Source organism: Clupea harengus, chromosome 5 (assembly GCF_900700415.2).
Source record: "Clupea harengus chromosome 5, Ch_v2.0.2, whole genome shotgun sequence".
Lineage (NCBI taxonomy): Eukaryota > Metazoa > Chordata > Actinopteri > Clupeiformes > Clupeidae > Clupea > Clupea harengus.
Window position 1 is genome coordinate 9,797,992 of NC_045156.1, and position 26,384 is coordinate 9,824,375.

The 26,384-nt window shown below is 40.9% G+C and overlaps 3 protein-coding genes across 5 annotated transcripts; 1 reads left to right on the forward strand and 2 right to left on the reverse strand.

Moving 5' to 3' along the window:
• Positions 1 to 669: 669 nt before the first annotated feature.
• Positions 670 to 3,964, reverse strand: ghrh (growth hormone releasing hormone). 2 transcript variants are annotated; one of them, XM_031567635.2, is made up of 6 exons: positions 3,776 to 3,964; positions 3,137 to 3,240; positions 1,490 to 1,597; positions 1,256 to 1,360; positions 1,029 to 1,157; positions 670 to 893 (listed from the first exon to the last, which is right to left on the reverse strand). In XM_031567635.2, exons 2-6 carry the CDS (start codon positions 3,214 to 3,216, stop codon positions 818 to 820), a joined length of 498 nt encoding a protein of 165 aa, XP_031423495.1. In that variant the 5' UTR covers positions 3,217 to 3,240; positions 3,776 to 3,964; the 3' UTR covers positions 670 to 817. The 2 variants fall into 2 exon arrangements, with proteins under 2 accessions (XP_031423495.1, XP_012693960.1); XM_012838506.3 differs by having other exon boundaries at positions 1,029 to 1,154; positions 3,776 to 3,957.
• A 415-nt stretch (positions 3,965 to 4,379) lies between these two features.
• Positions 4,380 to 11,504, forward strand: cdk5rap1 (CDK5 regulatory subunit associated protein 1). Its single transcript, XM_012838548.3, has 13 exons — positions 4,380 to 4,932; positions 5,093 to 5,196; positions 5,312 to 5,346; positions 5,503 to 5,603; positions 5,857 to 6,067; positions 6,944 to 7,064; positions 7,618 to 7,848; positions 8,534 to 8,631; positions 9,236 to 9,291; positions 9,514 to 9,644; positions 10,029 to 10,178; positions 10,627 to 10,767; positions 11,138 to 11,504. The coding sequence occupies exons 1-13, from the start codon at positions 4,665 to 4,667 to the stop codon at positions 11,312 to 11,314; spliced, it is 1,824 nt and encodes a 607-aa protein (XP_012694002.1). The 5' UTR covers positions 4,380 to 4,664; the 3' UTR covers positions 11,315 to 11,504.
• On the reverse strand, positions 11,379 to 25,228 carry LOC105909886 (bactericidal permeability-increasing protein-like). Of its 2 annotated transcripts, none has more exons than XM_012838552.3 (16): positions 25,030 to 25,228; positions 21,957 to 22,074; positions 20,882 to 20,996; positions 20,460 to 20,591; positions 15,923 to 16,078; positions 15,609 to 15,672; positions 15,420 to 15,480; positions 14,911 to 15,002; positions 14,469 to 14,645; positions 14,136 to 14,195; positions 13,476 to 13,643; positions 12,451 to 12,518; positions 12,302 to 12,344; positions 12,153 to 12,216; positions 11,965 to 12,041; positions 11,379 to 11,659 (listed from the first exon to the last, which is right to left on the reverse strand). In XM_012838552.3, exons 1-16 carry the CDS (start codon positions 25,030 to 25,032, stop codon positions 11,618 to 11,620), a joined length of 1,440 nt encoding a protein of 479 aa, XP_012694006.2. In that variant the 5' UTR covers positions 25,033 to 25,228; the 3' UTR covers positions 11,379 to 11,617. The 2 variants fall into 2 exon arrangements, with proteins under 2 accessions (XP_012694006.2, XP_031423493.1); XM_031567633.2 differs by having other exon boundaries at positions 15,609 to 15,651; positions 25,030 to 25,227.
• Between the last annotated feature and the right edge of the window lie 1,156 nt (positions 25,229 to 26,384).

Here is a 26,384-nt window from a genome sequence, read left to right on the forward strand (position 1 = left end):
TCCACACAAATCCAGTCAATCATTTTCCCATTTTCTTTCGTAACTGAATGCACTGTACAGTGAGAAATAGTTGCAGTTTCTTGACAAATGCTTGCGAATACAAATGTGGTTTGGCCATGATGTTCCCACTTAAGCCTGTAATATAATGTCAGTGTATGAATGCAATGTTGATTTTAGTTTTTTTATTATTTGTCACATCAGGGATGGAAATATTGATCTTCAAAACAAAACAAAAACTTTTGAATTGTTAAAAAGGTGTTTAACAATTGGTAAATACCTTTTTGAATGTTTTTGACAAGACATTGTCTGTAATGGATGTGGTGTTACTTCTGAGCGTGTTCATGTGTCAATCTGCTGAATCAGTGGATTGGTGTCTTCTCCATTTTTAGGTCTAATTCTAAAATGAGACCCTTATGCTCAATGTATCCGTTACAAACAGATAGGAGTCAAAACATTCTCCATCAGAAGAGATCCATCTTGTCCACACACCACCTCATCACATGCAACACTCAAAATGGCAGACATTGTTTTGTAATTAAATGAAATAAAAGGATGGGGTGGAACATTCTGGAACTCTTGTTTTGATTTTCGTCAAGTTTTATTTGCTCATAGAGAAATGGGTTTGTGTCTACTGGAGTGGACAGTGTCTGTAGTATAAAAACACTTGACTATAATGTAATATATTTATTCAGTGCAATTTTTCATACATTCAACACACATTTCTGAAGTGCATACAAAAGACTATACTGTTCAATCCAGAGTAGAGAGAGATGGTCTGTTGATTTCCTGTGTTTAGAGCTGGGAAGAGAATATTTCTTTACGACCAGGCTTCTCTCGACCAATCGTGCCAATCTTTTCCAAAGACCCTCTGGAAAACTGGAAACTGAAAATGCCTGCAAGATGGAAAAGCCTTTGCTACTGATTGAGTTACTATGGAGTTGTATCCTTAAACTTAAGGAATATTTGGGGTTGTACTAATGTGTAAGTGTTGGGCTCAAACACATAGAACAGAGAGAAGAGCGAGGTACCTGAGCCTCTGAATATCCTGTTGCTGGCCCCGATAACTCTCCTCCTTCTGGATGGCTGTGAGGTCCTGTTTGAAGGTGTCCTCATAAATGCCTGACTGGCGTTTCTCAAAGTGTTCAGGTTCCTCTCTGCTTAAAGGATAAAAAAACAGAAACGGAGAAAGTAATTTCATCGTCTTGGGTGTCTTGTTGTATAGACATCAAAAGACAAAATTAAAAAGGGAACCTACCCTAGTCTCTTTCCCATGACTGACTTAAGAAACTTTCTGGCCGAGATCTGACCCAACACTTTCCTGTAGCTATTTGTGAAGATGGCATCTGCATGTCTTCCAGATCTTAAAAGGAATTTGTATTTATTAAGGTGGAGTTGTGAAACACAAAATCATATAAAAGGAACCATTAAAGGACAAGTAGTCAATGCTGAATGGATAATTCTTATATACAATTTTTTTTTTTACACTCACCTAAACACAGCTTCCTCTGTCTGAGAGGAGCTATAATCGTTTTCTGGCAGCTGCAGAGGGTCTTCCAACATAGAGCTCATTGAAATGGATGTAGCTCTGTGTCCAAAACTGCAGGTCAAGGTACACACAAGAACAATGGTGAGTGGTTCTTTGACTGTTTATTATTATTTCAATGTTTTTTTTTGTGTTTTTTTTTTTTTTTTCACAAGCACTTTGTCAGCCTGGTTTGTTAGAGAATGTTCTATAGATTAAAAGTGAAGATTCCTTCCTGGGTACACATCAGCTTTTCTCTACAGATATAAATATGATAGTTATTTTCAACAGTTAAACTTGAATTCTTTCCTCAGGGGTGGCAGGTTGACGCGCTGATTTTAGTGATAATCACATCTTTCATGAGACAGCCTGAAGGTGTTAGATCCGATCTGGCATCTGATCCGACTGTAGCCTGAGATTTTAGAAATGCTCCAGAATTATTTTTTTTTTTTATGGACGCCTTGACCCTACTACACAATGACCTCGTTGACCATTTGACAGCTCAAGTGACCATGGACTGGAGGGATGTTTGAATATCATATTCATAGACATCTCTCACTCCTTTAGCCTCTCATCTGAGGTCAGTCTTTGTCCACAGTCAAACCTCGTCCTTGTGTCTGCCTGCTGTGTAACCAGGCTGTAAGCCACTAGGGTTTTCAGTTTGGGAGTCTTTGTCATCACTCAACCTTGGCTGAAGTAAATAATAAAAAATAAAAAAACGGAGCTATGCTTCAAGTTTGCAGTATTCACCAAGACAGATTTGCCGTATTCGCCAGCTAACTGAGTAGGTTCGGGTAGAAGCAGCCACCGCAGATGCCTCATACTTGAAACAGCATAGATAACTATAATAATCAGCTATTTCATCTGAATTTGAAGAAAGCGTTCACTCATTGCTATAAAGAGGCTATTTAGACTGTGTTTGCTTGACATATGATTAAAAACTTATAATAGATATATATAATACAAATAATAATGGCACTTCATTATGGAATAAGATTTGCTAAAAAAAGTTTGAACTTTTACAGTATTATTTTCACATACAATAAATGCATAGACAATAAATCCTAAAAGGAATGCCTCACACACAATATAACATTATATTCACATTACACGCCTTATGATGAATCTGATGAGTATTTTTTTAAGAACACGTAGTGTTTTTTTTTCTTCAAAACATATAAACATTTAGGTAAAATGTACTATTTCTCTTAGGATTACTATGCCACTAACATAGAAATTAACTCTTGGGTGAAAACAGTAAGACATCCAATGTAAAGGCACTTGAGAAGGCAAAGGCACTTGAATGCATAATGTTGATGTGGCTACCAAATACCTATGGCAGCATTGAATGATTTTGCAGTATCCTGCTATTGTGACTGAAATCAGACATTTTATGATAAATTATGTTTAAAACTCGACAATTCATTGTCCTTCTCATGTGAGGACGATTAACGATTAAAGCGATTAAAGCGACCCACTTACAATTAGACAATTATGAGTGTTACTTCAAAAATAGCATTTTCTGTCAGTATTATATTAGCTACTGTGTGTATACATTATGAGACAAGATTACGCAATTCAGGTGTCAAAGTAGAACCTTTAATTATGACTTACTTCAGTGATGGATATAGAGGAGAACAAGATACAGGCATCAGCAGACAGCACAGAGCCAGTAGTGCAGTCCTCTCCATCATGGCTGGACAGTGCTGGGGGGAAAACTGGAAAGAAATGACAGGGTTAAAATTACATTACAAAAACTGCTGATCCTAGGTTTCCCACTTGCCTTCTTCTGATATTACTGCAGAGGTTCATGGAATTGCTGTTATGACAACAGATGTAGCCATGAATAGTGTTCTGTAATAGAATTATGAAATTGTTCATTTGTTTGTAGGCTATTAAATGGTCTCCACTCACATTAGTGCAAATACCTCTAGCATGCCTATACACACCTATTGTAACACGCATAAGTGATTTAATATATGAATTTCTATGATGGTCTCAGAAGAAGGAGTTAGATTCCTGTCCAAGTTGATTAAAAATCTTCTGGCACCACTCTCAGCTTTGATTTATCAAGTAAAATAATGAATCATGTGGCCATGATTGCTACTCAAATAGCAGATTATTATTAATAATAATAATAATAATAATAATAAACTTTATTTGTATAGCACCTTTCATACAAAACAATGCAGCTCAAAGTGCTTAAAAGCATTTAAGCATTTTTTCTCATAATCTAAAATGTACGAACAATACCTGAGTATCACTGTGGTGTGTCTCCAGCACTCCTGAATGTAAAAATGGGTTGGGATGAGCAGTATCATTCGTGGTCAGTACTTTCGGCACCGCTGGTCATCTTCAGACTCTCCCAGATGATAAGCACAGTTGTGGCCCCAGTTTCCAGGAGTGGAGAAAAATAGTTTTGTGTGGACTCAACCACACCTACACTGACTCTCCTTATAAAACCTGCCTATGAGAAGACTTGTGACATCATGTATACAGTCTAAATATAGAGTACATCCTATAACCAATCTGTTGGAGCTCAGTGAGTGATAGCAATCTCTCTCTCTCTCTCTATCTCTCTCTCTCTCTCTCTCTCTCTCTCTCTCTCTCTCATGCGCACACAGCAGAATTGAACACATTTTACATATTATACATCTGGTTGTCATGTCTCTACTTTAGGCTTCCAGACCGAAAATCAGTATACGAAATGTAAGTATTAAAATAATATTAACCACACGAAATAAATTGTGTGGATAACTTGTAAAATCAAATACACTGTAAAAGCTTGACCATCAACAGACAGTTGGAACCTTAAAACGTGCACTGCCTTTGTACTCTGAGGGAACCGTTTAGCTGACGGAACGTAGTCAGTTTCAAGGGGTGACCGACGCAGACCGCCGGCTCTTGTTGATGAAGTTAGCGTTGTAGGTAGAGGACGTCGAACATTATATTGATGTAATTTGATGATCTGGTAAATAAACTTAATGTACTTCATGTAATTAGTAACTGTAATGAGCCTTCAACATACGGGTGGCATGTCTCCAGGCCAATGCAGAACAGAACCAAACACAATAATTAGCGAAATCTAAAAAGTAAAAACATATTTACGGTTGTAAATACCACAGACGTGAGCGTTAGCAGCATGACATCTGGAGTGATTAATCTACACAAGTTGTTATCACTACAATGCCTGCCAGCACGCCGTTTTTGCTGCTCTGTGAGTGCATCAGTCAAAGGTAACGTTAAACGAAAAGAAGAATCGTTCAAGACGAAGTTAGCGACTGGCCCAGGCTTTCAAGACTTCATCAAAGATGCATATGCCAGCAACAAATCGAATAACATTATACAGGAAACCGACAACAGGCATGCATATCTCCCCGAGGACACAGCTGATGGAAATTCAAGGAAAGGTTCGTATAGTTTTTGGGTACAGAAGTGCTCGCAAGGTAAATTGATAATCAGAACAATTTGGATACATTTCTCCCAAAAGTTTGGTAGCCGGTTGACGTATATTTACTGCATGAAACAACCGAATCATTTCCATGAAATCCGCTGTATCTTTCTCCTCAGTGTTTTTTGAAACCTATGGCTGTCAGATGAACGTAAATGATACTGAAATTGCTTGGTCAATTCTGCAAAAGAATGGATATCTACGAGCCAAAGAACCCACTGAGGTAATCAAAGTATTAGGCCTATCGAACTGAATATTGAATGAGAATATTGAATTTATGTGCCTTTTTGTGCCTCATTTATTTTCTCAAAGCATTCCTTTGAACTATTTTATTTCAGGCAGATGTAGTGCTCCTAGTCACATGTTCAATCAGGTAAGGATGTTGATGTACACTAATGTTGTCATTATTAACTTCAAGACAGTTTTACTTCACATTTATAAATGCACTTGATCAAGGCATGCTTTGTGCGTAATACTGGGGTCACTTGCCATTGGATGGCTTTGAATTATTTGTTCTATCTGTCTACAGGGAGAAAGCAGAGCAGACCATCTGGAACAGACTTAAACAGCTCACCGCTCTCAAAAAGAAGCGAACAAAAGCTCAGAGCCCCTTGAAGATTGGACTTTTAGGTAAAGCCGTGAAAGCTCAATGCTTTACAAAATGAACTTTGCTCCTGAATGTCATTACTGTACAAGGTTGGCCTCTAAATTAAGTTAATTTGTGATTTTCAAATCAATATGAAAACTCGGTGTGTGTGTGTGTGTGTGTGTGTGTGTGTGTGTGTGTGTGTGTGTGTGTGTGTGTGTGTGTGTGTGTGTGTGTGTGTGTGTGTTTGTTTGTATGCACGCACACATTTGTGACCCTGTTTTTGTGACACACCAGGGTGCATGGCAGAGCGTCTGAAATCAGAGCTGCTGGAACGGGAGAAGCTTCTGGACGTTGTGGCCGGCCCAGATGCGTACCGGGACCTCCCCCGCCTGCTGGCTCTGGCTCGGGGTGGACAGCGAGCCAGCAACGTGCTTCTCTCCCTGGAGGAGACCTACGCCGACGTCATGCCTGTGCATCATACCCAAGGACACCGAAGTGCCTTTGTGTGAGTCGCCTGTGTTCCATAACAAACCGACTCCTCGAAATAGAGACGGGATTCTAGATTCCTCGTTTATTTTGTAAACTTGCTTTCAATGGATAGAAAAAGACATAGGCTGTAGAATATCCTTTTCAGCATGAATTGCATAGATATGTTTGGCATCTTCATGCTGTTAATGATGAATGTCAATATATTTTGAAAGTAAGTGTAAGTGTAAATGTCAACTTCTATAACTATTTTCCCCCTCCTCAATATTATTAGGAAACACTAGTTAGTTAGTGTGCAGTGTACTTACTTGCCTGGTCCTCAGAGGTTGGGGTAGAATGCAGAGAAACAGAAATATCAGGTCAAAGGTGTATTTTCTCACAATGCTGTTGGAAGATCCACTTCAAACAGTCACTTGGAAGTAGGCGTACCATCAGAAATTCTCTTTGTTTCTTTACACAAAAAAGCGCTAGTTTTCGGAATTCAGATCAGAAATGTGGCAGTATTCACCAAGACAGGTTTGCCGTATTCACCAGCTAACTGAGTAGGCTCGGGTAAAAGCAGCTAAAGCAGCTGCCTCGTACTTGAAACAGCATAGATAACTATAATAATCAGCTATTTCATCTGAATTTGAAGAAAGTGTTCACTCATTGCTATAAAGAGGCTATTTAGACTGTGTTGGCTTGAAATATGATTAAAAACTTATAATAAATAAGTATAATAAAAATAACAATGGTATTTAAATAATGGAATACAATTATATATATATAAAGTTATACATAATATATATATTTATATATATATAAACCGCAAGTATTCAGAAATCAGAAATGTGGCGTTCCAAATTCTGTGGATTACCGTGGTAACCGGAAGGGTTTCCTCGTGTCTCTTCTGCAGGTCCATCATGAGGGGGTGTGACAACATGTGCAGCTACTGCATCGTCCCCTTCACGCGGGGCCGGGAGCGGAGCAGACCAATGGCTTCCATCCTGGAGGAGGTCCGGCTCCTCTCAGAACAGGTTTGGGACATTAGACAATGCTCACAGCTCCCTTCAACCATGTGCTTTATTGTGGTATGCACTATACACATAGAGTGGTGCTATACACACTCAATTAGTTATTTAATGTTGGATCCATTAGTCAAAGATTTAATGAATAAGTAGACCATTTTTGTGAGCAATGTGTATTACATTGTCTTCATCCCTTTTTAGAAGATCTGATCACATGTTAGGTAATAGTTATGCAGATTCTGGTGATTCCTTCTGGTACCACTGTGTGCATACATATACACTATGTGCATGGACAGCCATCTCAAATCAAATTGATGTTAAAGAAAGGAGGATGGCTCCGGTATTATCACACCAGACAAGAATGTAACCTCTAGTTTGACTAATTAATTGTGTTAAAAAAGTGATCATAACTAATTGAATCATGTAGATCCACAGAAGTTTATACATGTTTAGATTTAGCAGAGGGAATTAAAAGTATACTGACTTCAGCTACACAGTCATTCCCCAGTCCCAATAAAAAGTCTGCAAAAAGTCTGTATTTGACTGTTCTTTATACCACTAGGGTGTCCGGGAGGTCACGCTTCTGGGCCAGAACGTGAACAGCTACCGGGACACATCTGAGCAGCAGTTCTGTGGGTCAGAGCCGACCCAGCTTAGCCGTGGCTTCAGCACTGTGTACCGGACCCGCCAGGGAGGCACGCGCTTCGCCGACCTGCTGGACCAGGTTTCACTCATCGACCCCAACATGAGGATCCGCTTCACGTCTCCCCATCCAAAGGACTTTCCAGACGAGGTACCTGCCCTCTGCCAGAATACAGCCCACAGAATAGGGTGGTATTGTACCTTGAATTTCAGTCCAATTCAATTGTAATCATCCATATAATGCTATTGGCAAACTAATGCCTAAACCTCATATGTGCCTATAATGACTTCAGGTGCAGCAGGGAAGATGTAGACAAGGCAAACTCCATAGAAACTCCATAGAAAAACTGAAATGAACTCCCAGAAGTCACTTCTACTGATGCAATGGTTTGGTTGGCTTGATCCTCATCAAGCAGGCAGGTCAGGTCGACCCAAAATGTTGCATCAGGAAATATGGCTTCTGGGAGCTCATTTCAGCCCGTGGATATATTCTTGCTCGCCTGGAAGGAACTGAATTCATATTTATAGTCATATACGAGATATCACACACAATCAGAGACAGAGATACACACACACACATTCTGTTATAGAAAGCACGTTTCTTGTCAAAAAAGGATGTTGGACACAATGAATGATTTTGTTAGGAATAATGGATGTCATTGAGCTCAGGTAGAAGAAGATACCAGATGTTGTGTTAGTGGTGTGCGCTGTGCTCATAGGAGGCTTCGTAGGACCAGCTGCTTGTTGGATCGGAGGCCTGTTTCTCATGCACAAGGCCCCAGGTTCAAGTTCTCATGGTGGGCTGGTCTCAAGTGTCCTGTTTTAATTGTGTGCAGGTGTTGCAGCTGATCCAGGAGAGGGGGAACCTCTGCAAGCAGATCCACCTGCCAGCCCAGAGCGGCAGCAGCCGCGTTCTCGACGCTATGTGCCGTGGGTCAGAAACTCTTCCTCCTCCTCCACTTCCTCAATCTTCAGAGACTCTTTGTATTCCTCTTCGTCTCTCTCTTCACCTTCCACTTCCTCTGCCTACCTGTGTTCTCCAGTCTTTCGTTTCCGTCAGTAGAGTGATTAGGGATTATAGCTAGGATTCAGGTCCACTTTACTCTCCTTCTTCCTGTAGTTCCTGATGTAGTTTGGGGTCAGGGTGTCTACTATTCACTATTCACTATTCACTATGCATTATGCACACTATTCACAGCTACGTCATTTGGGATTACCAGCACTGACCTAAGTTCCACACAGAGACACTTTTGCTGACCATGGCAGCTTTATTATTATTATTATTATTATTATTATTATTATTATTATTATTATTATTGTTGTTGTTGTATCCTGCTGCTACGGTACTTGGGTTGGTCAGCCGTGTTGTTGTGTTTAGCAGTTGTGGGCTACAGATAGCACATGTTGTACTGTGAAGCAGAGCCTTTACAGATCCCGGGTACAATGTGCATTAACATCTATTCTTGTGTATAACTAAAAACCACCACAGCACACTAATTCAAAGCATTTAATGACTGTTCTGTCTCCATGGCTTACAGGTACACCAGGGAATCCTATCTTGAACTTGTGGAAAATATTCGCAACATAATTCCAGGTGAATATTTCTACCTATCAATGTTAATCTACCATTAATATTAAGCTCTCTTCTAAAATGCTCTGAAGTTGTTCATTATGTGAAAAACACAATTATGCAAGCACCAAGTTTTTTAGTTTTTTATTAAGAAAAATGTTTAGTTACTACATTATGCAAGCAATTATAATATCACAATAACCGTGTGTGTGTGTGTGTGTGTGTGTTTGTGCGCGCGTGCTCCAGGGGTGAGCTTGAGCAGTGACTTCATTGCTGGCTTCTGTGGGGAGACGGAGGAGGACCACCAGCAGTCCATCTCGCTGCTTAGAGCCGTGCGCTACAACGTAGGCTTCCTCTTCGCCTACAGCATGAGGACGGTGAGACGCCCACAGATGTTTTCTGAAGGTCATGCAAAGCGTGCAGTATGTAGATTTTGCTTGTGAAAAAAAAAAAAAATGATTCAACGATGGTGAATTAGGTACAGTGAAATACATATGCATATGGGAACATCGCTGTAGCTCTGTAATTCTTTAAAAATCATTTTTGCTATGATTCTTGGAATGTTCTGAAACAATCTTCTGTTGATATATTACTTTTTAATTGTAATGTTCTCAGAACAAAATAAATTGTGAGGGAATCAAATTCACTATGTCCTTGAAATTATGCCTGAAAGTGTGTGGAAAGTTTAAATTTTTAAAGTTAATTTTTTTTATTAATCCTCACATATATACCCCTGCACACTCACTCACTCAAATATCCAGAAGACCCGTGCATACCACCGTCTCCAGGACGACGTGCCGGCGGAGGTGAAGCAGCGGCGACTGCAGGAACTCATTGCTGTGTTCCGAGAGGAGGCGGCCGGAGTCAACGGCAGCCTCATCGGCAGCACACAGCTCATCCTGGTGGAAGGAGTGAGTACTGCACCCCGACACATCAGAGCCACTGTAGCTCAGTCTTTTTTCCGCTGCTGTCTGGTACTCTACTGCCCCCTACTGGACTAGTGTTTCTCACCCTGAGAGCAGAACTTAGAGAAGTAGTGTTAGAGATGTGTTTAAGCACCAGGAGTCCAGATACGTTACTGGATGCTATATTGGTTACATATCTGTTAAAATGATAGTATTTAAAAAAAAAAAAAAAATACAACACATATATACTGTTTCCACACTGTGACTGAATCAACCATATTTACTTAGTTGCAGGCTGAATTAGGATTCACCTCCTTGCTCAGGAAATGTACACTACCTATTAGCAAATCAAATTAGATCTTTGGAGAAATCCACTTTCAGAAGCCTGATTTGTGCCCCTGTGGTTGACGCTGCTGTATTGACTCCGATGCTGTGGGGTTGTCTGGTGTTTCAGGAGAGCAAAAGGTCAGCACAGGAACTTAGCGGCAGGAGTGATGGCAACGTCAAGGTGATCTTCCCCAAACAGGAAGTGCCTGCCCTGGACACAGGCTCCTGCATGGAGCCCATTAAACTGGGAGACTATGTGCTGGTCAAGGTAGGGAGTTCTCTCTCTCTCTCTCTCGCTTATTTCAACTACTAGTGGGTTAATGGTCAGAAAGGGCTTGAAGAGCTTCTTGACAGCATATCCACTGTGAAGGTAGCACTGATATAGCACATGAGATTTTAATATATTTGTGCTTGTGCTACAATTGTGGCTATGTATTATTTATACTTGTGGCAAGAGAAGTGATGCTGTGTGTTTCATTAAAAGCGTTTATTAGAGCATTTTGAATATTAGATCACTGTTAAATAGAGGCATGTGACATGCAGCCAGTGCTCTCAACATGTTTTAAAGTGCTTTCTTAATCTCTCCAGAAGGGGCATTATATCTGATCTGATCAATTGTATTTTTATTTCTTTTGCAGGTTACCTCTGCCAACTCCCAGAGTATGAGAGCCTATCCTCTGTGCGGCACCACCCTGAGGGAGGCCACTGCACGCTCACCCGACGCCCTCCTCAGAACTCTACAGCAGCAGCAGCAGCAGCAGCAACTCCCTACTACTGAGCCTCCTAAAGACAGCCTTTTACACGCCTCTGGCTAACAGACTATCTGTGGACAGTCGAAGAGAGAGAAAGAGAGAGAGAGAGAGCAAGGGAGACGTTCTCTACTGAAAAACCCAAATTTATTTATTGTAATTCTTGAACATTGAAGGCACAGACCAACAGCAAACAGAATGTACAGTGAAGAAATGCATATGTGGTTTATAAAAAGACCACTGAAGTGTGCACAGACTTGAGTCTTTGGCAGTTATTAATTACACCCCGATGCACTCTGTAGATAAGACTTTGTTGAATGGGAGGCTGAGATGGAGGGAGAAGGCTGTTGGAGGGAGGAAACGACTGACTCATCCTCTGAACGAAACATCTGTTCCAATCAGCATGTAGTCCTGGGAGAGGAAAGGAAATTACTAAGTGTCAGCCCTTTAAATGCCCTCACAGTTACACAACTACACCTGGTATCTTATAATGTATGTTTTATATACTGTATAAATAATATTGTATATAAGGTATCGTGGCACCTTATGTTTTCTCAGGTGTTTTATTTAAGCAGTTATATAGCTGGTTCTAACTCTTAATGCTGAGTCATGCCATTTACCTTTTATTCAGGATTTAATTTGAAACCTGAATTTAAGGACAGCGTGAAAATAAACAGATTGCTCCCCTCCTCTGGAAGATTTAGAGGATGGCTCACCTTCAAGACCTGCAGCTGAGTGTTCACAAGGCTCATCTTTCCAATGGCAGGGAGAGGGTAGCCTTTCTGCAGATGAGCTTGAGGGAAAGGGATTTGGAGATTTTATCAGATTTTTCCGCTTGAGCGCACTGATAGATTATTTTTCTGAAGACAAGTTACTGCCGTGTTATCAGGTAAGAAATACTCACCATTGATTTTGGGGAGCACGGCAACCTTCAAAACCATCAGGAAAATGTTATCGAGAGATTTCACCTACAGGACACAACAGTAGCGATATTAATGAATTATTGATGGTCAAATTCTAGCAGATGTTCTTTTTCTCCTACCCTTAACTCACCTGAAAAGGTCCCACATAGCTGGCCCCCAGAGACATAGACATTCTGTGTGAGGCAGAGAGGAGGGTATTTTACTGCATATTTCAGGGCTTGACAGCTCTGAATTACTTTCACGTTTCCCCAACGGCTGTCGGTGTAGGCTCCAACTCACCTGTTGAGGATGACTGAGCCGGCTAGTTTCACCCCGGTCACGTAGATGTGAGCACTGACACTGGTCTCCTGACGGGGGAGATAGGAATGGGGTTGGGGAAACTTGAGAAGATGTGCACTGGTAGCTTTTCAACTTTATTTTATCTGCCTTTCCCCAGCCATACCTCATCCCCACACAGATGTATTTGGAATGATCATGTACAGTGCATAAACCCGGGGGATTAGGATGGCATGGAACACCAACATTATTTTGTGAGGTCAAATAGTGTGTACCTTCTCCACATTTACATTTAGTCATTTAGCAGACGCTTTTGTCCAAAGCGACGTACAAGGGAGAGAACAGTCAAGCTACGAGCAACCGAGACCTAGTGTAACAATTAATACTATTTTACATAAGAAATAGAAAAAAAGTGAAGGAATGTAACTGCTGTAAGTGCAAGTTAAGTACTAGTAGAAGTGCAAGTTAGGAAGGGTGGTGCTCTCTGAAGAGCTGGGTCCGGTACATGCACATTCATCTTCATGTGTGTGTGCTGCTATTGACCTTGGACCTGCTGATTCACTAAAGGACTGACCAGTGGGCCATCCAGTGATCTACACGGCATACAGCTAATCAGTCAGATAATCCAATGTAAAAAAAAACTAACCCTAACCCTCAAATTGTAGAGCAAGATACTTCCAACACCCAGTTTCACAGGTTCAACTCCCAGGAGCACACATACAGATACAATGTGTAAAACCAGCCAGTACTGAAAGCTGTTTTGGGTGAAAATGGAAGCTAAATGAAAAATGTATATATACATCACTGAGCTCTACAGCCCCAGCATAATCCCCATCATTTCCACTGGCAGTGCAGCCATTGGCACTAAGAGTGTTCAGTTTTTTTTTTTTTTTTTTTAGCACAATAAAGCTTTGGGGAAATGGGCGATTAACTATCATAACGGTGAGAACCAAGACTGTTCAAAATCATAGTCTCATCATTTAAAAAAAGTAGTTCTTTAGGGGAGTGAGACCCTGGTTGAGACTGACCATGTTGAGGATAAAGAGTGGGGCGAGGGTGGTGTTGGGCTGGATGGCGTAGGCTGTCACTGTGCCAGAGGCCTGCAGCGTGACGTTGTTGACCTGGAAGGAGATGATGGGCTGCCTGGTGGTCTTCACCAACAGCTTCATCATCAGGCCGGGGTACTCCTTCGCTAGCTGGAAAAGCGCGGGCATGTTAACATTTACCCTACACCTGTACAGTGAGGGTCTCAGAGATTCAGCCATCTGTATGATGTGGAACACTGTCAATATTGTTCTACACATAGTCTTTCAATGAATAATCAGCAGTTCTTTCAATATATTTCACGCTCTCAGGGCGTATATGTCAGTTGTCTTAGGAAGAAGAGAGACCTGAAGAGGTCTGTGATTTAAAGAAAAATAATTGAAACCCCACTACAGCCCCACCACTACAATTACTTTCACCCTCCATGCACTATCATAATATCCCAAAAGCCCCACCCACTCAGTTACTGTGCAGCATTCCTGCTCTCCTGACTCAGTTTCACATGGCAGGAGACTACAGTACAGGTCTGGCCCTGACAGAGCTTCAGATTGAGCTGGAGCCAGAACAGTGAGCAGGAGAGTACCTGTGGGATGAGCAGTGAGCAGGAGAGTACCTGTGGGATGAGCAGTGAGCAGGGAGAGTACCTGTGGGATGAACGCCCCAAATGTCCTGGTGTTGAGCCTGATGGGGGAACTGGGGGGTATCTGGGGGGGGATGGGTAGATAGTATGAGTAGATAGTTACAGGGTGAATGCAAGCCATACTTCTAGATTTTCTACAGACGTGGGAAGTGTTCAGTTGTTGTCATATACAGGTCACAGAATGTCAGCATCACACATATTTTATATGTTGTAAACTTGTATTTGTAATATTTTTGTAGATATGAAAATATTCATTATACATTTTGTGCATTTTATTACTTCCTGGCACAACATAAAGTGGACTTGACTTGAGCCTGGACATACTAAGCTTACTCACCATGTCATCTGTGATGAAGAGGTTGAAGGCTCCTGCATTGTTGTAGACGAAGGATGCAGAGTTGGCGGTGAAAGATGAGACACCGATGTAGAGCATGTTGTTGACCTGCGGAGGCAGACCGAAGACTGGCGGGGAGAACGGAGGCTCCTTGTGCCTGCCGATGTTGTAAAACTCGCCCTGGTCAGAGAATAGAGTTCATTCAATCATCCGTCCAGTCATTAATTCGTTCTTTTTTCTCTCATTTTGTTTGATAAGACACATTTAACATTAAATTAAATCATTGACTAGACCTTTTCCTAACTGCGGTGAATGCATTTTCATCAATAGCGTACACCTTTCAATAGTAAATACTAGTACTCTGTAAGTCTTTAACCTTGCAGCCTTCATACGTTAAGGCATGATGTATGAAGGACAATGCTTTCAGTGTCAGCAGTGAAATCACCTTTAGGCCGAAGTCCACAAAGGCTTTGGAGACGACAGGAGATGCAACCATTGAATACTCAATCTCAGCATACTTGTCCACAGGTGCCAGAACTTGCAGTGGTGAGGAACAAAAGCCACAGATTAATCACATGGGCTGTCCGAAAGATTACTCATATCTCCTACACCAATAATCAAAATGAATCATAGGAAAAATGATTCCCTTTGTTCATTGCTGTTTATTGCAAGGGAATGCAAAACTATTACGAGGGAACGCAAAACTATTGCGAGGGAATGCAAAAATATCTCTGAAATTTTTTGTCTGTAGTGTAATGTTGTTAAATATTCCTAAATATCTCTATACATTTTTCCTTTTAAATCCAATTCCAATACACAAATGGCAATATGTGTTTACGTCTTTTATGTATTCTTTTTGTAATTTTTTGTAAATCCTCTATTTGTTATTTGTAACTGAATGTCACTACATGTATTGTATTTAATTACATTTCAATTACCGCAGACTTATCTTACCATTTAAAGTCTTCAGGTGGGGATTCAGTTCTGATATGGCATCGGACACCAGGGGGCAGATCTGAAAGCACGAGCCGTTGGTTCACACCAGTTAGTTGCTTGCATGTGATAAGAAAACGAATCAGTTTAGTGTGATTGAGTTTATAGCCACACAAAGAGGCGTGCTGTTCATCTCTCTCTCTCTCTTACCTGCTTCTGGAGGGCGCTGCGCAAGGCCTTGTCGATGTAGGCACTGAAGAGGTTATACAACCAGCTTGAACAGAAAGCCACAGATTTTCATACTACATGTTTTACTACTTCAAGGTTTCCCATCCTCCACCGCCTTGCCGTAGCCTATTTAGTTGTAACTTTAATCTAATACACATGGCTCTTGCATATGAAAGCAACTAACAGGTCTGATTTGCTGTGGCTTGTTATCTATAATTGGGTTGTGTCTAAACTCGGATGGGGGGTAGGTGGAGAAACGGGCACTGCAGCCCGGCCATGATGTTTAACAAGGTTACCTGGCTCCGCCGTGGAACTTGATGCTGGCACTGCCAACGTTGGAGGTACAGCTGACGGTGTTGACTGCAGGGCGGCCGGTCTCGTCGCTCTTCAGGGCAATGTTGGTGTTGATGGTGAGGTCCTTCACTGCCAGGTCGAAGGACCCACTGTCCTTTCTGAGACATTACAGAGAGAAAACCGCATGATGGTAGACGGTATGACTGTTGAAGGGTTTACTTTCTCTTCAAACACGGTTGAGTGCAATTACAGATTTAGTCAAGTTCCTGTTCCTGTTGATGCAGGGTGATTTACAGTAGTGGTGCTTCTTACTGGCTGTCTGCAATTTACAGAGGTGTAAAGTAACGAATTACATTTACTCACGTTACTGTAATTGAGTAGTTTTTTTTGTGTACTTTGTAATTTTTAAGTCGTTTTTGAAATCGGTAATTTTACTTTTACTTAAGTAGATTTTGACTGAAGTATTGTACTTCGCTACATTGGAAATTACATCCGTTACTGAGTAAAAAAAAAACATAGTTCAAGAAAGAAAACCGAAAGGTGGGAATCGCGCACGACAATTCTCATTTGCAGTGGTGGATGCTGCATAGAGAGGATGATACAGTCGATGCAAGCCGCCGGTGTCGAGTCACGAGAGATAGAGATGAAGGAAGATGATAGTGCGGACTACCAACAAGCTGCGGACGACCAACAAGCTGAAGCACCGAACTTTCCGCAAGTTAAAATTAAAGAAGATGAAGAAACCCCGTATCCACAACTCAGCAAGCAGTTTGCCTTCCAACCTAAAAGAGGCAACAGCTATATAATGCTGTGTAAGCTGTGCCTGCCCCGCCAGACAGAACTTTCTGCTTATAAAAAATAATCTTCAAATCTGCGCAAGCATGTGTTGGTATGTACAGTATTTGTCCCTTTCCATTAGTAGTTCAGACAGCGTTTTTGTTGTTTATTAGCTTTGCTACAATAAGCAAAATATGCCTGTCATGGCACTTGTAGCCTCATTTTGGCTAGCACTTGCAACCACCCTGAGTATGCTAACGTCAACTAGCTGGCTAGCTAGGCTAGCTATACACTCATGTACCCATCCTTCTGTTAACAGCCGTCATCCAATAGACTAATAATAATTCCATTCCTGTCTTTCATTCGTTTCAGTTCATAGCATTATTATGTTCAGTCTCTCATATTGTGTTAACTGCAGATCAGTCATCAGCAATAAGATACACCGCATAAACTGATATTAAGCTAATCATTTGGCTGCCTCCCATGCCCTGAAACCGGAACGATGTGAATGCGCACACTAGCCTGGATACCAGACCGAACTTAGCCCCGCCCACACATTTTTTGGTTGGGAAGTTCGGTCTGGCATTACTCCATTGAGGAGAAATTATCTGCGGCTCGATATCGGCCGTACCAATCAAATTGTTAAGGCGGGCTTTATACGATGATGGACAGATGATCAACAGTAACGTAACCAACCACGTCACCAACACACGAGTTGAATTAGTTTTCAACAAACATGGCTGCCGCTGGAGAGCTGAAATGTATAGATTCGAGTCCATTTAGACATTGACAGTGCATTCATTTTGAAAGAGGAACAGAGAAACGCGATTAAGGCATTTGTCAATCGAAAAGATGTTTTTGCCTTCCTTCCTACGGGATCCGGTAAAAGTGTAATGTATCAGCTGCCCCTGGTCACATACTACGTTGTTCTGATTGGTTGTAGGTAACCAATTGAGCGAAGAGGCATTTTTTCTCCTGGTTCGGTTGAAACACGCCCCATAATCACAGCCCAATGGAGCGATATCAGACTCATATTCTGACTAGAATTATGAGTATGACATCGTCAGGCTATGCGCACACCATCGTTGTCAGACAGTTGGACAAGTCAATGTCAATGTGTATGTCGTTATCTCGAATTTATCACGATGTGGTGCAGTGGCGGCGCCAGACATTTTTTTCTGCAGGTGCTATGGGGGAGCTCGGCGTTTTAGTGAGGGTGCTATGAAATGAGGATGGTAGCCTATATGTCACATGGCTCTCTACTACAACAACTTTACATGTTTGCTCTCTGAAGCGTCTTTGGGGTCCATGAAAAGCGCTAAACAAACCGATTGTATTATTATTATCATTATCTAGGTTTCTTCCGACAGACGCGCACATCTGCGACGGTCACTGACAAAAGGCATACAGCATGTTATAGAGTCCGCAATCCCAAATACCTAATTTACTTAAAAACACTTGTGGTAGTGAGGATTAAAGTTGGGCGACAGGTGACCACTACCATGTCAGATAGAGTGAAATGAATCTTGGAATAGCAGATAGAATGAACTAAAACAGTCAAAGAGTCAGAAATGCGTTTAAAAGGTATATATTATTTCAGTTCACAATCATCAGTAATCACATAGAACCTTAGGTATACCTAGCACACAGACAGACTGCTTGTCTTAGGCTAAAGAGTCTCTGATTTTTTTAAGGCGGCTCCAAAAAAATCCAAAAAGAGGAAAAAAGCAAAAAGATAAAATCTTCGGCAAAAAAGGGCATCTTCGTTGCTAATCAACCAAAACGAGTATTCAGCGACACAGGGCAATCAATGCATGCAACAAATCAGACAGCTTTCATTAATGTTACACAGCTAACAATACCTTAGTTGCATTGTACTCCAACCACGCAAACTGTCCCAACCAGCTTTTACAAAAACTCCTTTGTTGGACTCCAAACATGCAAGGTGGATATTTCTGGAGTTTTGGTCTTCTCGGACCATCCTGAGCGTTCATGCTAATGTCACTGATACTGCTAGCACCATGGTTAGCACCATCAGTAGTGGTGGAGGGTTGACCTCCTTGACCACAACGTTCCTCTCCTTAAAAATCCACACCAGATACCCCTGGCATTTCTTCTTCTTCTACGTCACTCTTGTTTCTTAATCGTTCTTCCAAACATGGACATTTAGGTAGCAAAAACCGATGCATTGTTGATATTGACTTGAAACTACCACGCACTAGCTCGCTTTCTCTCTCCAACCGTCCGGTAACGTCAACATTCAAGCGTGCGACGTGAAAGTTGGGTCAAAGGTTTTGACAGAATGATTGCTCTGTGTCTAAAACAATCTGTTCATTTCAATCTGTTATTATTTTCTTTTGTGAGTTAAATATTATTATCACACAATAAATAACGCAGAATGAAATTAAATAACAATAATAAATAAACCATTATTTTCTTGGGGGTGCTATGGGGGTGCTATGGCTAATCCAGGGGGAGCTAGAGCACCCCCTAGCCCCCCCCTGGTGCCGCCCCTGATGTGGTGGCTTTGCAACCTGCACGTCTTTCATGTTCATGCTCAGGGGTCTCGGTTAGCAAGAATTTAGGATTATGAATTGTGATGCATGTAGAAATAGAAAATAATGTTATCATACTGTAGGTCTGTCATCTCAAGTAGCTATTTATAGCTATTTCTGTGTTAAGATGCACTCTTGATGGCAGCTCAATACTTCATTGTCAGAATTGTTGTTTGTCATTCTACAGGTCTAGTCTATGTCAGACAACATCTTGACCGGATGGTAGGGGCTGAAGCAAGTTGGACAACATTCATCAGATGAAGATGATTTATTTTCCTCAATGAAGTCCGGAAGGTACCGGGGAGTTAGAAGGGAACCTAGCCTGTGTCTCAGTCAATATGGATCTGCTGAACTCCTTTCAGAATATCAAAAAACTGTCCCTGAAACTCAATACTGGCCTACCTGCCTCGGCCGCCTGCAAGTGACTCTTCGGCTGTGCTGGATTGCCGTTTACTGCAAAGCGAGCCCGGGTGAACTCTACACACCTTGAAAATCAGCTGCTGCTCAAACTCAACAAGAAGTTTGTAGACTAATGCTCTAAAGGTGGACACAAGTAAAGTAACCAAAGTTTTAATATAGTGGGGCAGCGGCATTTTAACTTTTTTATTTTAGCTGTCATGTGGTTCATGTCTTGACATGTCCTCCCAAAAGTTCTTAAATGTTGTGTTTACAGTTTAATGTTTAATGTTTGACATGTTTAATGTCATTGCACTTATATTTCTAAAGATTTCCTTTAATTAAAAATAACTAGTATTGGATTTATGACCCCTTGTCCTTTTTTGCATTATATAGGAGCGGCCCCGATCAAGTTGTTGAAAGTAACTAAGTAACTTTTACTTAAAGTACATTTTAAATGAACTACTTTACAAATGTTTGCAACAAGTTCTTCTAACTCTGAACCTTGTGTTGTTACACCAGTGGTTTTATAAGAAGAACCTTTCAAAGTTGGCCTATGGATGCTCTTATGAAAATGGTCATTATGGAGATATCTAGGGTTTCTGTTGATTTTCAGCTGTATAGTAGTCATCAGTTCATAGCGTTCAGAACTGCAGTCGTAAACAAAGGGTTTATCTGCATAAGGGGATATCCGCACAGACCACTCAGGTGTTTTTTTTTAATAACCAATGGAAAATGACTAAATCCTGACAGCAAGTTCAGCAGAAACTCAGCATACAGTTAAATTACAGTAAACTTAATTTATACTCACATGAAATGTAAATATCGGACCTTCCAGTTGCCATGGAGGCTAAGGAAGGCGTTCCCAATCGCTAGACTGACCCCCGTGCCTGGAACCATGCCCATCTGAGACTTGGGCAGTCCCAGGCTTGTGATCTGCATTCTGCAAAGGGACAGTATACATATTCAGCATGTACACACAGTACCTAAAGTATTACCCAATATGGCAGATATGCCATGCACTAAAATTCAGTAGAGACAATAGCTGAGACAATAATTGCAGTTAGTAATACCATAAGCAGTCTAAACAAGTAACTTTAAACCTGTGAGTCAGAGATTCTGTCCAGAATAGTATAGTTCAGTACAGAGTATGTAAAGCCAGTCATATGATCTCTGTATTAGGAGAACATAGCTGTTGACTTAGTGAAGTGTAAACGGGAAGGTCATTCTCACCCTGACAGGGTGTATTTGACCTTGCCAATGGGAGCCACCTTCTCTGTCCCGCTCAGGTCAGGGACCTTGATGGTCTTTAACTTCTGCTGCAGTGTTGTCATCCCAATTTGCCGAGCTGTCAATCAAACACTGGGCTTTCAGACATGCACTGATGGTAAGCTGTCGTTTCACAAGCTGCACTGTTTGCATCTATTTCAGTGGCAATTTTAATTAGCTCTTTGGGAGACTCTTCATCAAAAACAGAGCTCAGAGCGGTAAAAAAATTTCATTAGACATTTCAACACTCTAATCTCTAATGGAAAACAGACCCAGGAACTTGGAACTGCTGATGTCACACTCTCCCATTTATTAATTTATATACACAACATGCTGTACACTACCAGTAATAATTACCCATATCAAGGCTATTAACTCACTAAAATATTGGAAAGTGTATTTTTGATGCTAAGTAAGCCATTCTAATAGTATTTTATCACACAAGATGGTTAAATTATGTTTAATTTGTGGTCTTGATAAGTCACTGATCTGTTGTTGAGCATTATGTGAAGCCAGTTTACTTGAATATCCTTGTGCTGGATGTATGTTTGTCTCAGGTGTACTGTGATGTGTGTGTTATATCAATTGTACTGTGATGTAATGTGTGTCTCAGGTGTACAAATTTGAAATGTATTGTTTGGAGGATAACCCCTTGAGATGCAGCATCTCGTTTTCGAGGGGGTCCTCGAGATGTATGTCTGTCTCAGGTGTACTGTGATGTATGTGTTATATCAGGTGTACTGTGATGTATGTGTGTCTCAGGTGTACTGTGATGTATGTGTGTCTCAGGTGTACTGTGATGTATGTGTTATATCAGGTGTACTGTGATGTAATGTGTGTCTCAGGTGTACTGTGATGTATGTGTTATATCAGGTGTACTGTGATGTATGTGTGTCTCAGGTGTACTGTGATGTAATGTGTGTCTCAGGTGTACTGTGATGTATGTGTGTCTCAGGTGTACTGTGATGTATGTGTGTGTTATATCAGGTGTACTGTGATGTAGTATGTGTTATCTCAGGTGTACTGTGATGTAATGTACCGTACTCCAGCCCCTTCTGCGTAAGTTTGACCTTGACCCCTGCATTTGAGCTCAGGGTGAGGGGCACCAGGGTCAGCAGGGTCAACAGACACCAGGGGGACATCCTGCCCGAAGTCACCTGGGAGTGAAAAAGTCACAGAGAGTCAGAGAGGAGCACCACAGGTGACAGGAAGTGATGCGTGAGAGTGAAATCTCTGAATACAGACAGTCTAAGCATTGAGCCGCCCAATTTCACTCATCGTTGTAATTACATTAGTGCTCACATGTACAGTATGTGTCCAGTGTTTTGTGCAGTGTTTTGACGAAACTGACACCTCAGAGAGTTCATCAGAATATAGTAATGTGGGATTGTATCAATGAAAAGGCCAAGGAAATAAAAAACATCAACAAGCCCATAATAGTGCAACACACACTGCTTTTTTGTATCGGCTGAGTCACTTTAAAGCAGTTGTTTCATTATTTGAGCTGAAACAAGTTTAAAAACCAACCATCCTGAAATAAAGTAATATTAATAAAGTAAAGTAATCTATACTTTTAATCTTTTTTTATCCAGCACAGACATACCTTTCCTAAAATTATTGAATGATGAATGATACTTTTGCAGCTTGCTAGCTAGTGTTTTTGATAGCCAATAATGCTTAGACTTGAACAGAGCTAACATTAAACTTGTTAAATAGTCATATTAATGTGTCATCCTGATGTAAAGCCTGTTTTCAAATTATTATCTTAGTCCAAATCAATGACTGTATACAGAGTTGAGCCTTTATATACATTCGATGGTCCAAATCAATCACTAAGATCCCCAAAGATGGACATGATATTCTCGCTGTGGTAGCTTCTCTAGTCATTCCTGGCTCAGTGAAAATGTTTTGTTTGTACAGACAAAGTATTGTGTCTTAATATGAACTAGCATATGGTTTGAAGTTGCTGGCTGAAATAACCCATCTGGCTGGCTTAAAATAGCAACGTTAACCCAACAGGATGGGCTAGGTTGACCCAGCATTGCATACCATATTTTTGACCACATTGACCATAGCATCCTAATAATCCAGGGGCTGGGCTAAAATAATAACCCATTTTGCTTGACCTCCATGAAAACATACAGTACATTGCAAGCAAACGGGTGATCCAACCAGGTGTCGTCTTCACACTTATCAGATCAGAAATAGTCTCATCAAGACATGAGAGACTGTTAAATTGAATGTCACTCATTGAGTTTAGTCCGTGAACTGTCAGTGTAAACGTGCATCAATAAAACAGGCTCACTTGTAGATTCGTGGTTAACCCTCTGTATCATTGGCCTAAACGAAATAAATACCACCCCACCGGCCCCCACGTCCAAATTCACGTTAGGGTTTCCTGAGTTCAACAGAGTGACACCCGCCACTGTGCAATCTGTGTTCCAACATCATTAGGCTACCACATTTATTACGATTTTATTTTGTACTAACAAGGTGACAAAGATTCTTTGGGGAAATGTATTGGAGTAGTATACATTCCATTTAGGATATGTAGTGGAGTGAAAGTGAAAGTTGACTGAAAAAAAAAAAAACTCAAGTAATGTAGCCAACATATACCCCCCAAAAATACTTTTAACTTTTAAAGTAGCCCTTCGTCACATTAGGTCACAGTTACTTCCTCTTTCTTTCTTCCACCCCTTCAGTTTCCATAAGGAATGTAACCTTTAACCTTAACTGGCTAACATGTCTGCTTGACAACGGCTTGGTACATGGTGAGACTAGGTGGAAGTCAAATTGAATTTGTGGGAATAGGCGGAGTGCCACCAATTATTCCTGGCAGCCCAGTGACTGTTGAAAGAATTCCCATTTGTGTTACTCACTTAAAAGAGAACGATAGCTCAAAGCAGTCTAGTCTGTTACTTTGTTAAGGTGCTGTGACAAGCAGTTCTTTTATTTTCAGTATGACTATTTTTCCTGTTGGAATATGAGTGTGATATGTAATGCAATTCATATCATAGGGGTAAAAGATAGATTTCTCACAAATTGGTAGACAAATTCAGTGAATGATGCTTTTCAAGCATCAGTCCAGCTTCTGCAATAGGTTAAATTGTTTGCACGTGTGTGATGTGTGACTGTCCCACTGTGAATTCCAAATATGCTTTGTACGCTATATTTAGTTGGATGAGTAAAGGTTTTTTCAGACTTTTGTCTAGATACACAATTCCCCAACTGAATAAAAAAAAAAAATACACCGGCCATACCACTTTGGTTTAATTTGTATTTTTACAAATATATACATATATATTTCTACATATTTTTTTGTTTTAACAGGACGACCCCACAGTTAGTCTTTCTTGCCTTCATCCATTTTTGGATTTCTGAAAGAACGGCTGTGTTTGTCAGAGATGTTGCAGAAGCCACATGACTAGGGTGCGAGTTAGCGGGCTAGCTGGATGTTTATTAAATTATGCAGGCCCTAAATTGGAGGCAACGAAGCAGGGAGTTGAAGATGCCCTGCAAAAATAAAAGCCGTGTGACCCAGTTTGTTTTTGAAAGATCCTCTCTGTGTGGCGCCACAAAGGCACCAAGAACACACTCTCAAGTCTTGAATTTGTAAAAACGAACAAGTTCACAGATGCGGCAAAAGTTGAACAACTTCCTCAGTGAATGGACAACTCTCTGTGAAGTTTACTTTTGAGCGTGCAGTTGATTAAAATTTCAGCACAATCTCTCTCTCCCTTGCTTTCTTGATCTTTCCCTCCTGCCTCTTCTCTTTGTGAATTAATAATCATGTCATGTGTCTGATTTTACACCTTACTGTGCGTCACAGTCTATGTTACAAAAAAGAAAACCCAATTAAACTTAAACACATTCACACACACACACATACACACACACACACACACACACACACATACACACACACACACACCAATCATCACCAATAAACAAAGTAATGAGGGTCGGTAGCCTACTTCCCTTGTTACTAAAAGAGGAACAAACTAACAACGCAGGTGTTAAATGTTAACATTCCAAAACCTTTCATTTGACATAGTCTTACATGGCATGCCTGAAACCGGATATTTATGAATATTATTTAATAATATTCTTACCATACGGAGAGGGAATCTGTGAGGATATATCTCCTACTAGCAGTCACGGGTGTAGCGGTAGCAGCAGCAGCAGCAGTAGCACTAGCAGAAACCACCCCCTCTGTAGGGCAGTGCAGCAGCGTGTCTCCCTGGCTGATCACAGGGGAGGACTGTGAGGGGAAGAGACGCTCATTGCCTCTTATTCTCCACATCAGGAAGAGGTTTGCTCTGAAATGGACTTGGACATTTCAGCTCTGTTACACCCCCCCACCCCCACCTCCACACACACACACATACAAAGAACAACCTCATTGAGGGTTGAGATAAGGAAGTTCCCCAGCAACTTTCTTTGCCAATGGAATTGTGTAATTTCCACTTCATGTTTTTCACACAATTGAATGTGGCTTTGTTTGAACTTGTGGGTAGATTTTTTAAGGAAATAGTTATTTTTCTTTTCAGAAAGAGGGTGAGAAAGAAGGAGACAGAGAATCATTGTAACTACTATAAATGATATCACTGAGGGATTTATGCTTACACTACTGTGGATACAATGTAACTATTCTGGTAGATCAATAGATAGACGATCAATAAAGGCATGTTCTCCACAAACTAGTGGTTTTACATATGCAGCAAGGTTCTATGGCAACACAGGACTTTTTACACAAGGAAGTGGAGAGTCTACATGATTGCATGACTCTGTGTAAAACTAAAGACTGGCAGTCATGCTTCAGATCCAGTAGGCCAGATATACAGCCCTTGGCAACATTCAGTCCCAATCCAATCCATCCAGCGCTGGTTTAGCCATGGACCATCCCAAACAGGCGAAGAAATTTGTGGTTCAGTAGCTTCACATCTCCCCAGGCTCTGCCGGACTATACATTATCCCTTACATACATAATAATATCAATGTTATTCTTGTACAGTAACTTTTTCAAAACTGCCAAAGATTTCCCCTGCAAATACTTGTGAGTTACTACATGAAGGATATATTCAAAGGCCCACTACTGCCCACGGTGCACCTACAATGCACAGATAATCCACCAGAGTGCAGCAGATGTGTCAGATTGCATGCAACGGGTTTTGTAGCAAATATGATACAACAGGCGTTATAGGGTTAAGTATAACAAACATTCCATTCGTTGGGTAAACAGGAGAAGGTGCATTTACACTAGTATTGGTAAAACTGTCAAAAGAGGCCAAAAGTGGATGATGTATTGGCAAAATCGATATATACGGACTCTATTCCCAAGAACGGAAAAAGACTCTGACCTAGACATAAGGGTTATACCATATTTCATTTTTCTGTGAAAATACAGTAAATGGTAGTTTTAAAGTAATGTGCTGTTACATTCCCACATTATGACTCGCATATACTG

Bases quoted from the DNA above. Each gene is read 5' to 3' on its own strand.
- LOC105909886 (XM_012838552.3), bottom strand. The intron at 20,592-20,881 runs GTGAGAATGACC...GTCCCTTTGCAG, and splicing joins GTCAAATACACCCTGTCAGG to AATGCAGATCACAAGCCTGG. The intron at 11,660-11,964 runs GTGAGCCATCCT...TTCCTCTCCCAG, and splicing joins CTCAGCTGCAGGTCTTGAAG to GACTACATGCTGATTGGAAC.
- ghrh (XM_031567635.2), bottom strand. From the start codon at position 3,216: ATGATGGAGAGGACTGCACTACTGGCTCTGTGCTGTCTGCTGATGCCT. The intron at 1,598-3,136 runs GTAAGTCATAAT...CTTGACCTGCAG, and splicing joins CCTCTATATCCATCACTGAA to TTTTGGACACAGAGCTACAT. The intron at 1,361-1,489 runs GTGAGTGTAAAA...ATTCCTTTTAAG, and splicing joins ACAGAGGAAGCTGTGTTTAG to ATCTGGAAGACATGCAGATG.
- cdk5rap1 (XM_012838548.3), top strand. From the start codon at position 4,665: ATGACATCTGGAGTGATTAATCTACACAAGTTGTTATCACTACAATGC. The intron at 5,197-5,311 runs GTAATCAAAGTA...ATTTTATTTCAG, and splicing joins GAGCCAAAGAACCCACTGAG to GCAGATGTAGTGCTCCTAGT. The intron at 5,604-5,856 runs GTAAAGCCGTGA...GTGACACACCAG, and splicing joins CTTGAAGATTGGACTTTTAG to GGTGCATGGCAGAGCGTCTG.